The sequence below is a fragment of the Sebastes umbrosus genome, chromosome 18 (genome assembly GCF_015220745.1).
Source record: "Sebastes umbrosus isolate fSebUmb1 chromosome 18, fSebUmb1.pri, whole genome shotgun sequence".
In the NCBI taxonomy this organism is placed as follows: Eukaryota; Metazoa; Chordata; class Actinopteri; order Perciformes; family Sebastidae; genus Sebastes; species Sebastes umbrosus.
Genome location: NC_051286.1, coordinates 4,365,672 through 4,379,840, shown reverse-complemented (window position 1 = coordinate 4,379,840; position 14,169 = coordinate 4,365,672). Strand labels below are relative to the sequence as shown.

General features: G+C 42.0%; 1 protein-coding gene across 1 annotated transcript in view; it reads right to left on the bottom strand.

The window, feature by feature from the left end:
- kcnk3a (potassium channel, subfamily K, member 3a) overlaps positions 1-10,435 on the bottom strand; it is a 40,135-nt gene extending 29,700 nt beyond the window's left edge. The window contains exon 1 of the mRNA XM_037750723.1: positions 9,962-10,435. Within this exon, the coding sequence (XP_037606651.1) occupies positions 9,962-10,244 (283 nt within the window). The 5' untranslated portion in view covers positions 10,245-10,435. The remainder of the gene's footprint in view (positions 1-9,961) is intronic.
- Between the last annotated feature and the right edge of the window lie 3,734 nt (positions 10,436-14,169).

Sequence of the window (14,169 nt, the reverse complement as noted above, 5' to 3'; positions counted from 1 at the left end):
TAAACAAGAGAATGCTTTATAGCTTATTGACTAGAAACTAGAATATATATAGATAAATAATTTGTATTTCTTTAAACCAATCACAGTGGTGTTGGGCGGCGCTGAGCACAGGATGCAGCGACGGTGTAAAATAGTGTAAAATTGTAATCTAAAATTGTAAACATATTGTCAGAGTAGCCCAGTCCTATGTAGGTCAATTACAGTCCAGGCTGAATGCACTTCCACATTCACTAATTGCCATCTGGCCTCATCACACCTAGACTGGTTTTAATGATGATAATTAAAACTTAATTTACCCCAGATAATATTTAAATAGTTTTTGGTTGTTTGGTCAGACTCAGACTCCAACACAAACTACACGGAAACACCAAAACCTCAAAGTTCTATCTAGTGAAGCCCGTCTGTTAAACAGTGTTGGCTGCGGTCGGAGGACGCGGGGGAGACCGTAGCATTGGTCTCCAGGACCGGAGTCTCTGCTGTACTCTGCTCCTCTGCCTGCCTTCACTCACACACTGCGCTCGTTCTCGTTCTTTCGCTCCACCTCTCACGTGCATGTGCACACTCCACACTGCAGAAGAGTTAGTAGCTCTGAGAATATCTAGTGAATGTACAGTGGACGTTTGTGCAGAAATAACTGCTACAGCTCCTCCAGACCAACAGAGGTTTCCCGTGTCTTGTGAAGTGACGGGGCTCCGCAGAGAGAAACGTTATCGTCTCCGACCAAAACTCCGGCGTCTCCCCTGTTTCCTCCGACCGCAGTCGGGAGGCTGAGGCAGGGAAAGCCAACACTAGGATCAGCAGTGATTCATGGAGAGACCTTCGTCTGGTCAGCTAACATTACTGCCAAGCAGCTGAAATATAGAGTGATATTGTGGTTTTAGCTGACGTGTGTCTCCTCACTGTTTTGAGCGATGCTCGTTCATGTCTATGTAGAGCGAGCACAAGCGCGAGCAACAGGATGCTGACTTTCGTTGACTAAACAGCCACAGGTGTCGCTGTTAACAAGCAATTCTGATTCTTACATAGAGTCCCTTTAATGTAACGGTCCTAAACAGCAGCGGAGGAGAAGCTGACTTAACGACACAACTGAACCTCTCTGATCTCCTCTATATGTATATATTGTGTGCAGTGACATTTACCATCATTACAGCACATTTCATAACCTCTGGGTTATTCAGGCCTACCAGCATGTCAGCTAGCTCAGAGCTGTTTTAAATTACTTCTGAAGAGGATCGCTACCTCCCTCATCCCTCCCTCGCTGACCAGCGTGTCTCACTCAGCTGCACACGTCCTGTATATCTGTCTTTGTTTTGAAGTTTGTGATCTTCTTGTAACCTCAGTGACACAAACACTAAGAGGGCAAATCAAACAAAGAGTCAATCAAACATTAGTCATCCTATCAGCTCGTTAAGTTCTCGGCGTCGGCCCCAAGGCGGCGCTGACTCAAACGACTGTCCAGTGCTCCTTCTTAAATAACGTGTTGTTAACATGCACACAGGTCATTTATTGTGACCTTAAAACCTGTTTAAAGTCTGTTGTGTAATTTCAGAAATTCAGCTCTGTTGTGTAATTTCAGAAATTACACAACAGAGCTGAATTTCTTTCCTTTCGTGATAAATTAATTTTTTTTTCAAACAGCTTTATGTCACATAACATCTCAGTGTGTCTGCATGACGAGAGAGGAGGGCACGACGCTGGGTTATGCAAGGTGGTTTTATGCAAGCACCAGGGAGAGTTACAGTTACCTTATCTCCCAAATCACTTAAAACACAGCAGCAGCAGCTACGCAGCAGCTAGGGATCAATTCCTCCCCAATTCAATTAAACTGTAAACTGAAACGGCTCTGGCTGATTATACACCATTAATTCACAATTGATTCGTCAGAGATCCAGCAGGCTGCGGGAAGCATTTGCAAGTTATTTTTTTTTACAGTTTTTGAGTTAAATACTGAGATTTGAGAGGTGCCACTGACATGCTGATATTAATATTAATATTATGAATTGGTCTTCATCATGGAGCAACATAACAAACTGCAAAGGAAACTTAAAGGTGTTATAATATTTAAAAAAAAAACAATAGCAATACATGCACAGAGCTTTTAGAAAGGTGCCGAATAAAAGTATGGCTTTACCTGAAAAAAAATATTATGATTGTGAATTAGTCACGGGTCCAAAATGAATGTTTTGTTTACATCTGTGGAACACATCTGACGTTTGGTTCCCACTTCTAACGAGGCTTGTGAGCCGACAGTAAAACAACGTTGGTATCTCTGGTATCTCGCTTTGAAGCCTCGAGTTCAGCATTTTGGCCGTCGCCTTCTTGTTTTTTTGCAACCGGAAGTGACACAAGAGGGCGGAGCTAAGTCCAACTGAATAACATTTTTAGGCGACCAATTAGCTTTCATGAACTGAAAACACACTATGAAAGAGTTAAAGTTGTAAGACCTAAAGCATCCCCTGCGTTATGGTCTATTTGACTCTAAATGGGACCATAATTTACTAAATGAACATCATGCTGTATTGAAGAAGACTTGAAACTAGAGATTGAGACCATAAACTCATGTTTACAATGTTTACTGAGGAAATAAATCAAGTGAGAAGTAGGCTCATTTTCTCATAGACTTCTATACAATCAGACTTCTTTTTGCAACCAGAAGAGTCGCCCCCTGCTGGCTGTTAGAGAGAATGCAAGTTTAAAGCATTGGCTTCACTTTCCAGACCCCGGAGGTTGGCCACTGATTTAGGCACAGTGTTGCTTTGGTAACGCTAGCATGGCAACATGCTCACAATGACAATGCTAACATGCTTAAAGGTATAATGGTGAGCACGTTTACCATCGTACTTCACAAAAATGGATATAAGCATCTCTATCGTGTCACTACTGATCACCAATATATGCTTAACATCTGTATATTTATTTGTATTGTTGCCATGCCGACGCTCCACCACCTCCCCTCTGTCTGCCTGGTGATGACGGGAGCCCGTGTGGAATAGCTGGTATAAGAGTTATATTCTTTGTGCACTCAACCACTTACTGCGCTAACCTCTTAAGCTGACTGAATAATAATGATGATACCAATGTAAGTAATTAGCATTAATAATTCAAGATCTGACCTCTAATTATGCACCGGGCAAATGAAAATGCATTCACACACCTGGTGCAAAAATCAAAGTAGAAAATAGATAAAATGATCAGATATTTTATTCATAGTGAGTCCACATATAGAAACATTAGGTGCACTGACCCAGAGAGGATTCGCTGCTCTCTTTTTCAGCGACATCCTGCTTCACATTCACACGCTAATGTGCTTCCAGCATTACATCAACTACTGATGATGCACTGCTGCTGCTAAACCAGAGCTGGAAGGGCCTCGGCTCTCTGATCCAAGCCACTTTTAATGTGATGGAGGAGCGCTGCCTACAAACCAACCAGCAGATTTCCCCCTCACACACACAGCTTTACCACCGACTGGATGCTCTCTGTTGGGATTACAGCGACTCGTACAGACTGCATGCCCTGAATGCATCTGTGTTCCCTTCCTCTCTCTACAATTACAGAGTCACAGACTACAAACGATGAGCTCTTCTATCGAAAGCACTGAGCTCATGTCTGCCGAAATCTGTAACATCAACAAAAACTATTTAACAAGAGGTGATTCACAATAATAAAAAATCCAGGATGGAATTTTCTTTTTTTAACTACAACCATATGGTGACTTTAAAGGGTCCTATCTAAAAAAAGGTTTTGTTTATGAGCGTAAGAGGAAGGTTAATGACTTCAGAGATTAGATATTAGACGAGAAGTCAGAAGTCAAAATGTAAGATTCATTCTCCACAACTTTAAAGAACTAGATCAGTTAGTAGTTAAAGGAAGGCCATAATTATAATATATATTGGGGAGGACACACATCCCCCTCAAAAACCACCTCAATATATTGATAAATTAACAAATAGATAAATGTTTGCTATGCTACAACATGTAACCACGCGCCGCTATCTGGAATAATCATTAGAAAATGCAATCATAAATAAACTAGGGCTGTCAAAGTTATAATAACGCTTTAATCACACATGTTTTTATCTGTTCAAAATGTACCTTAAAGGGAGATTTGTCAAATATTTAATACTCTTATCAACATGGGAGTGGACAAATATGCTGCTTTATGCAAATATATGTGTATATTTATTATTGGAAATCAATTAACAACACAAAACAATGACAGATATTGTGCAGAAACCCTCACAGGTACTGCATTTAGCATAAAACAATATGCTCCAATCATAACATGGCAAACTGCAGCCCAACAGGCAACAACAGCTTGTGACCCCCAAAACTGCATGTGATTATCATAAAGTGGGCACGTCTGTAAAGGGGAGACTCGTGGGTACCCATAGAACCCATTTACATTCACACATCTGGAGGTCAGAGGTCAAGGGACCCCTTTGAAAATGGACATGCCAGTTCTTCCTCGCTGAAATTTGGCGTAACTTCGTAGCGTTATTTAACCTCCTTCACAACAAGCTGGTATGACATGGTGGTTTGGTACCAATGGATTCTTTAGGTTTTCTAGTTTTGTATGATACCAGTAACTTCACTCTAGCTTTTGAGATCACTACAACCTCCGAAAGATCGATTGTGTCAATGAGTTAAAGAATATAGTGACGAATTTGCGTTATTATAGCCTTAACTTTGATTTATCAATTGTTGTTGTTTTCATATAGTATGTAATAAGAAAGTATGAATTCCCCAAATAGTCCATGAAATAAGGCATATTCCAACAACATTATTCATTGTTTATGTTCAACATTAATTATTATAAGTTATTCTCTGACGGATATCGCTGTTTGTTGTGTGTAGAGATGCGTGTGTGTATAGTAATATGGCTGGTTTTCCTATTCAAGATGATATAAGGTGATGTGCAATGGCAGTAAAAAGTGGTCAGGAACATTCATTTATGCATAAATTTGATTTATAGACTATAGACTGTGAATTGTGTCACGATGGATTGTCATTTTTAAAAAATGGGTCCCCATAAAACAGAGTCTGGGAAACGCTGCTCTACGTGGTCTAGATGACCTTGAACTGCAGCCTGGGCGGGCGATGACGTGGCAATGACAAGACGTGCACCCTGGAGATGGGTGACTGTGTTTGTACCCACGAGGAGAGACTTTTATCCACTCCCGCTTCCTCACTCAATCTCATTTAATTTTCCCCTTGTGATGTTTTTCCCTTCACCCCAACCTCCCCCGCACCCTCCCTACACTTGGTGTGTAAATGGACACCGTGCCCTCCGCTTCCCCTTTCCTCTGTGGAAAGTGATGACTGATTGCTGATTGCGGCGTCTCCTCCCTTCTTCACTTATGTTAAATTATTAGTAGAGCGTGCTGCAGCCAGATCTTGTCATGTGTCCGCTTTGTTTCCACTGGCTGTGCAGAAATATGAAAAGTGTATATTTATTCATAGCTTCCCAGGAAATGCTGTGCTCTCGTATCGACAGCCTACGTGTTGTATGAAATTCAGACTGACTTGTTGCCTCTTTTACTTGATTTTTCATACATCTTCTGTGGCACGCTGGTCCTTTGGGGATGTCCTGTGTTGGATCTGAATGTCCCGAGGCCTCATTTCTAAAATGACTTGACTAATTTTCAAAGCATATGACAGGAAATAAGAGGATCACGTCTATTCTTGTATTAGTTGGTGACATAAATAGATTTAGCCTCTTCTTTTATCATCAGAAAATGTTCAATAAACCACAGCTTTAAAATAAAAGACAAATTAAAGATGTATTGTGGCTCAGCATTTACAGCGAGTCGTGGCTACGTGATATATTGTGCGGTACAGTATCTACAGTGTTAATGTCGTGTGCCAGGAGGCCAGCGGAACAGCGAAGGGGTCTGGTGTTGTCATTAATACTTAATGGCAGGCTGAAACACGCCAATCACTGTGTTTGCAGCAGCCTCTGGGCTCACAATTACAGAATGCGGTTACAGACACCCGGGGTTGGGTTAGTGTGCAATTAGTCGCCTGCATCTGATAGGGTTACAAAGTCACAGGTCACCGCTGTGACAACTGCCCCGGTCACTAAACACAGCAGGACGACTCAGATAAGGAGGCGGTGATAAGGATGGCTTCTTAAGAAAAAGAAGATGTTAAAGCCAGACTGTGTGACTTTTATAAGAATAAAAAACACAATCTCCCTCTTGCAGATGAAAAGTTGAAATTATAAACAATAAAAAGCAACATTTCTCAACTCAAAACAATCAAGTGTTTTGCCGCTACAGCCTCACTTGGTGTGGTATGACCAGTAGCTTATGGTTGCTAATGCTAATGCTTTATGACTTGTGCTCCTGTTACACTGTGTTTTAGTACGTCACAGATCAACGTATCCTCATACAACGGTTCATATGATATCGTAGGAAAAGTTATTCCTCATTTTTCACGTGTTTTCCTAAAATGTGCAGCAACCCTTCAGCTTGTTACATGCATACAGTCTTTTCAAAATAAACTTCCGTCTTCATAGGAAACAACTTGGTGGTTAGGTTTATGGTCCTGACACACGGGGCCAGTTTGGGTCGGCCTAGTTTTTGCGGTGTGTCCCGCACCGTCTGCTCTAGTCTGCCTCGAGTTTTTTTCGGCAGATTCAGCATGTTGAATCAGCGGCGGCATCCGTCGGTTAGAGAAATCACTCTGATTGGTGGTTCAGCTTAAACGGATCAGTGCAGGAGAAGAGAAACGGAAGTGAGGAAAGCAAGCCAACGAGTCAAGTCAAGAGGAAAAAACACAGAAGGCTCTCCTCATTTTTCATCTTCATCTCATCTGATCATTCCAACACACGGATATTTTCACAGCGACATCTGGAATGAAGCTAAGTGGTGAGTGAGAGTGGTGTGAAAGTGGTCGGCAAACGCTGCTTTGCTTCATGTACGTATCATAACAACGGCTTTTATATCCGCCGTTTATATCATCTTTTTGAATGATGAATACCGACTACCGCCGTCTGTTGGTGTGGAGAGTTATTTCATCTCACACAGGCGCAGAACGTTCGTGCTAACTGGCCTTTGGCTGTCATCTTTGCGGTGTGTTCGAGTGCAACTTTTTGGCCAAGACAAAGGCGATGTGAGGCGACGCAAATGATGGCCTTCGTCGCCACTGGTTCTTGGATGTTGGGTCGGTGTGTCTGGGGCTTTAAGCAACAAAACTATGTAGTTAGGTTGAGGAAAGTGTTTTAACTTAAGTACGGAAGTTACGTGAATATACCGGTCTTCTGGGCGAAAGTCCGCTGTTTTTTGACCCACCCATCCACCCCGACCTCCTCCCTACAAGGTGTTTGTCGCTCTTTATACTTCCTGGTTCACAATTACATGGATTTAATGGGCTAAATACAAATTACAGTGCATCACTTTTCATAAGTATAGCTACGAATGATACATGAGAACAGCCTGCCCTGTTACACTGTGTTTTAGCACGTCACAGACAAACATGATGTCTTCAAAGCAACTGATTTAAGAGAAATGAAAGTAAATTCAATGCCTGTAATTTACCACTTGTGACCACAGATGTCGCTGTTGTGCAAAAGTTACATGGAGCTGCTTTAAAGGCCTCAAAAGTGACAAATTCTGAGACAAAGGTAAACAATGCATCCTTTTCTTTTTTCATCTTTCAATAATTAAAATGCCAGACTAACTTGAGCCTGGAGTTGTAGCTGTACGCAGAGTGTTGTTGAAATTAAATAAGATCATTGTGAAGGCTGTGTGATAAAGTGGGTAAAGAGCTCGGGGGCCTCGTGGTGTTGCGGGGCCTTTTGGAGCAAGGATAATGAGTAAGAGCACAACAACAGAAGAGGCAAATGAATGTCTCATAACTCAAGTTTCCTGGAGCATCGTCTCTAAAAACAACCTTCAGTTATGTGAGCAGCAGAAATTCATATTTGGAGAGAAGCTCGTCCTTAACAGTCCTTCACTTTACTGCTGCACATTTGACTTTGAAGCGACCCCCCTTCCTTCTCAATGCAATTCAATAAAATGCTGAAGAACAAAAGGCTCTGATGACAACCTGTTTGTCTGGTTGGGTTTAAATAAAGGTCTCATCTGTTCTGTGTTAACACGGCGGTATAATGGAGCTTCAAGCTGCCGACAACACCTCGTGCTGATGTGAAAAACTTCACTCAGATTATGTAAGATGATCTTCTCATTACTGGTATTTTTAATCTTCTTTGCTGTCACTATGAATCATATAATAATACTGTAAATGAGAAGTTTAAAAAGACTTTATGTTAAATCTTTTTATGTTATAAAATAAAATTGTAGGGGATTTATGGTGCACCTGTTGTACTTAATACTGAGTTATGACATTGTATGGTATTACCTCCATCTGTGGTATCATTATAACATATCATATTGTGTTATAAACCTATAAGCATGCTTTCTATGTCTTCAGCTGCTGTACTTAAGTAAGTATCTGACATACTTGTACTTTATTTGAGTATTTCCTTTTCATTCTACTTTACTTCTACACTTTTCATACATTTTGATTAATTTATCTGACAGCTACAGGTGCTGGTTTCTCTGCAGGTTTTGCACACAAAACACATGATGATCTTATAAAATAAGATGCATAGTTATAGATTAAAGTACAAAGTATATAAAACTGCAAGCGGACAAACTAAAACAGCAAAATGCTGCACATGAATTATCATTAAAACACTAATATATAATGAAGCAGATGGTGATTTCTGCACCACTGTTCACCTGTTGTAGGCTGCTTAATTCTGAGTTTATAAATAATATGACATGTTATGGTATTTCCTCCATCTGTGGTATCACTATAGCATATCATATTGTGTTATTAACCTATAAGCAAGTATCTGAGGTACTTGTACTTTGAGTGTTTCCTTTTCATTCTACTTTACTTCTACACTTTTCATACATTTTGATTCATTTATCTGACAGCTACAGGTGCTGATGATTTCTCTGCAGGTTTTGCACAAAAAACATACGATGATCTTATAGAATAAGATGCAGTTATAGATTAAAGTATATATAAAACTGCAAGGTAACAAACTACAACAGCAAAATACTACACATGATGTACCATTAAAACAATATAATATATATAAAACACTCAATGAAGCCATTTTTTCTGCATTGTACTCTGCATAAGTACTATTATTTTGTATATTTTGCTAATATAATGTTTTTTCAATGAAGGACCTTTACTTGTAATGGAGTATTTTATATTGCAGTATTGCTACTTTTACTTTAGTAAATATCTAATAATCAAAGTATTTATCTGAATGAAGCATATGGGGATTTGTGCACCACTTTTCACCTGTTGTAGGCTGCTTAATACTGTGTTATGTACCTATAAGCATGTTTTCTATGTCTTCATCTTCTGTACTGCAGTATCTGAGGTACTTTATTTGAGTATTTCCATTCCTACTTATACTTGTTATAGATTAAACTACACAGTATATAAAAATGAAGTGAAGTAGCATTAAAACAATATAATATATAACAAGAAAACTAAATGTTTTCTGCATTATGAGTACTTTTATTTTGGTATTTAAAGTAGCTGATAATGCCTTGTCAATGCATGACCTTGACCTGTCATGGAGTATTTTATATTGCAGTACTGCTACTTTTACTTGAGTGAATATCTGATAATTAAGAAAGTATTTATCTGAATGAAGCAGATGGGGATTTGTGCAGCACTGTTCACCTGTTGGGCTGCTTAATACTGAGTTTATTATTGAAATAGTAATATAATGTTCCTACAGGTGTTTATCTTAAATGTCTTGCAAGCATGCTTGGCTGACCTACAGGTTATTTCTTATGGGTTAACAGTCATGCATCTTGCCTCAAATTAAACAGAAACCAACATATAACCTAACATATCAACTTTTTTTTTTTCTGTCGCAGTAGAATAAAAGTTGCCAGTCATGATCAGTCAGTCTCTCTCTTACCTATGGTGGTGATCACAGTGATGGCGAAGTAGAAGGAGCCTGCAAACTCCCACTGCACGCCTGCTTTGTGCGGCTTCAGCTCCAGCACCACCTTCTCCAGCTGGTCGAAGTCCTCCGCGGACAGGTTGAAGGTGTGCAGCAGCTCTTCTCTCCGCAGGTCCAGCGCACTCGTCTGGCTCGTCTCCTCCCGAGACTCCAGCGCGTCGAAGATCGCAGCTCCGACTATCAGGTAGGTGAAGGTGCAGATGATGAGCGCGAGGGTCCGCACGTTCTGCCTCTTCATGGTGTGTGTGTGTGTGTGTGTGTGTGTGTGTGTGTGTGGTCAGGAGGACGCTCTGGAGGACGGAGAGCTCGGCTGGCTCCTCATGACTGAATGCTGCTGCTGCTCTGACGGAGCGGAGAGACTCTCTGATACTTTATGATCCGAGGAGCTGTTCATTCAGCACCACGCCTACCTGCTCCATCTACTCCACCTCCTCCCTCCCTCCATCACCATCACCTCCTCCCTCCTCCCTTCAGCACCACGCCTCCTCCTCCTCCCTCCACCTCCTTTACCTCCCTCCATCACCTCCCTCCTCCCTCCATCACCATCACCACCTCCCTTCATCCTCTATCCCTCCTCCCTCCATCACCTCCATCCTCTATCCCTCCTCCCTCCACCATCACCTCCCTCCTCCCTCCACCATCACCTCCTTCTTCCATCACCTCCTCCCTCCATCACCTCCTCCCTCCTCCCTTCAGCACCACGCCTCCTCCTCCCTCCACCTCCTTTACCTCCCTCCATCACCTCCCTCCTCCCTCCACCACCTCCATCCTCTATCCCTCCTCCCTCCACCTCCTTTACCTCCCTCCATCACCTCCCTCCTCCCTCCATCACCTCCATCCTCTATCCCTCCTCCCTCCACCATCACCTCCTTCTTCCATCACCTCCTCCCTCCATCACCTCCTCCCTCCTCACTTCAGCACCACGCCTCCTCCTCCTCCCTCCACCTCCTTTACCTCCCTACATCACCTCCCTCCTCCCTCCATCACCTCCCTCCTCCCTCCATCACCTCTCTCCTCCCTCCACCATCACCTCCTTCCTCCATCACCTCCTCCCTCCATCACCTCCTCCCTCCTCCTCCTCCCTCCATCACCAGTACCTCCCTCCTCTCTCCATCACCTCCTCTCTCCTCCTCCCTCCCTCCATCACCTCCCTCCTCCCTCCATCACCTCCTCCCGCCATCACCTCCCTCTCCGTCCATCAGCTCCTCCCTCCCTCCATCACCTCCCTCCCTCCATTAGCTCCTCCCTCCCTCCATCACCTCCCTCCTCCCTCCTCCCTCCATCACCTCCTCCCTCCATCACCTCCTCCTTACTGTACTTGCTGTTGAGTATTTCCATTTTTGGAGGCAACATTAAAATAATAAGAACGTTAAGACCAATAGAAAAATAAAAAGGATTTAAAAAAGGCAACTCTCAATGCGACATACATTATTAAACATACATTTTGTTTGTTTTCTATATTTTAAACATTATTTCTATATATTCTGAGCTCCATCCATACTTTTGAAAACTAAATACAAATGTATTTTATTATACAACTATCTAATGATAATTTTTTTAGCAAAAAATGGGGTTTAAAGCTACTAAAAGTTGAGAAACCCTTCTGCACTGTAGCATAAGGAGAGCTGAAACAATTAGTAGAGTTCAGTTCAGTTCAGTTCAGCTGTATTGTCCCACTGGGGGAAATCAGCCAAGCAGTCCATATAAAAACAAAACATAACAATACAAGATCTCATTAAAAATAACTTTCCCATTATTAATCAGTTCATCTGTAACTATTTTGATAATCAATGAATCATTTAAGTCATTATTCATGCCACATATTCTCCTGTTACAGCTTCTCAAACCTGAGTATTTGCTCTTTTCCTCTGTTTAATATAATTATTTATTATAAAACAAGCCATTTTAAGGTATTACCTTGAGCTTTAGGACATTGTGATGGATTTTTATCTCTATTTTCTGACTAAAACTTGGCCAAAAAAGTATCACATAGCAGGAAGGTCACTTTTTAGTGGATATAACATAAACTTTTGGAGTATAAATCCTATAAATTCCTTTGAGACTATACTGTATATGTGGGACTACACAGCAGCTTTGTTTTGGTGACCACTGAGCTAGTCGAGCGGAGCAGCTGGGGGTAGAAAGCCCCGTTCTTCATTCACATTCACTGCTGTGAGAAGGTTTTTTTTGTTTGTTCTCTCAAATGAAAGGAAACTTCTCCGTCTATGAGTGATGCTCTGAACATGACTCACCACTACATTTCTACAGAATCCAGCTGTTACTTTGGCTACGAGGAAGTCTCAAATGTCCGCTCTTTGACCTCGTCTTTTCCCTCGTGCACCACTGAGGCAATACCAGAAGCCATTCCTCAAACTTTAGTAAAAAAAAGAAAAAACCTCCGAACCTTGTTAAAATATTGTATGTTTATGTGTGTTGTATGTGTGGAGTGAGTTTAATGTGTGTTTAAGCTGAAACAGAAACACGTGATGATGATGATTTGACGCAGAGAGACAAAATGTCAAGTGAAAGTCTAACTGGGGCCAAATTTTGATGACCTTCAGTGTCACTGGTTTCCAGTCGGTGGTTCCCTGATGTGTTGTGCGACAGTGGGAGACGGAGACGCTGTTTGGCACGGACACTTTGATGACGTCGAGGCAATCCCGATCAGATTTCACGGCTTTTTATTCCCTCATTATTGCTAAACAAACGGGGTCACAGACATTTTCATAGTTTTGTTGTTGCTCTACTGAAACGTCAGATTTCATGGGTAATAAAATGTTTTTATTTTCTACTTCTGAGTGATATTTTCATCTACATCCTTACTACCTATCTATAACCGTACCTCTACCGACCTGTGATAGAAATCTCACCTGCTCTATTTTGGATTGAGAGATCCTGGCCAATCTTTCCAATCGTTCCACACTGTGATCCCGGCCCCAAAAATAGCTCTGGCTTCAATAACCAGGTCAGTCAAGTCAACTGTGACTGAGCCTGCGTAAATCCTCCCTTCACTAACGGGAGTGCTTCAAGGCCTCGGCCCCACGATCAATACATCAATTAATCCATGACACTTTGATCAAAAAGGTGGCCTTTCATAAAATGCTCTTTGGAAGGTAAAGAGGACGTTTATAAATAGCATCTATAGCATGATGGACGTATGAAGAGAACTGGGTACAGCGTTGAAGGCGGGGCCGCCGTTAATTCCTCTGAGAGTTGCTCGGTGACGCATGAAGACAAAAAAAGTTCAACTTCAGAGTATAAAGGACCCAGATCTTCCAGCGATCTTCCACATCCATTGGGCTTGTAACAGATACAGCCTGAGCAACACAACCTCCTCTCCACGCCAACCAGATAGAGCTAGAGCAACACAATGTCTTCTCCACACCAAATAGATAGAGCCAGAGCAACACGACCTCCTCTCCACGCCAAATAGATAAAGCCAAAGCAACACAACCTCCTCAATGCCAAATCGATAGAGCCAGAGTAACACAACCTTCTCTCCACACCAAATAACTAGAGCCAGAGCAACATGACCTCCTCTCCACGCCAAACAGATAGAGCCAGAGCAACACAATCTCCTCTCCCGCCAAAACAGATAGAGCAAGAGCTATACGACCTTCTCTCCACACCAAATACATAGAGCTAGAGCAACACAACCTCTCTCCACGCCAAACAGATAGAGTCAGAGCAACACGACGTCCTCTCCATGCCAAAACAGATAGAGCAAGAGCAATACGACCTTCTCTCCACACCAAATACATAGAGCTAGAGCAACACAACCTCCTCTCCACTCCAAATAGATAGAGCCAGAGCAACACGACGTCCTCTCCATGCCAAAATAGATAGAGCATGAGCAACACAACCTCCTCTCCACTCCAAATAGATAGAGCCAGAGCAACACGACGTCCTCTCCATGCCAAAATAGATAGAGCATGAGCAACACAACCTCCTCTCCACGCCAAAACAGATAGAACCAGAGCAACACGACCTCCTCTCCACCATGGAACCTAGAGAGAGGACCAGATTATAGGTTTTTAGGTCACAGCTGCTTGGTAATGTAAACGTATGTTTCCCATGGCAGTAAGCCCATTTGGACTGAATTAAATTGATAGAGAGGCTAAATCTCCTCTCTGTGTGAAAGTAGTAACAACAGTTCAAAAATA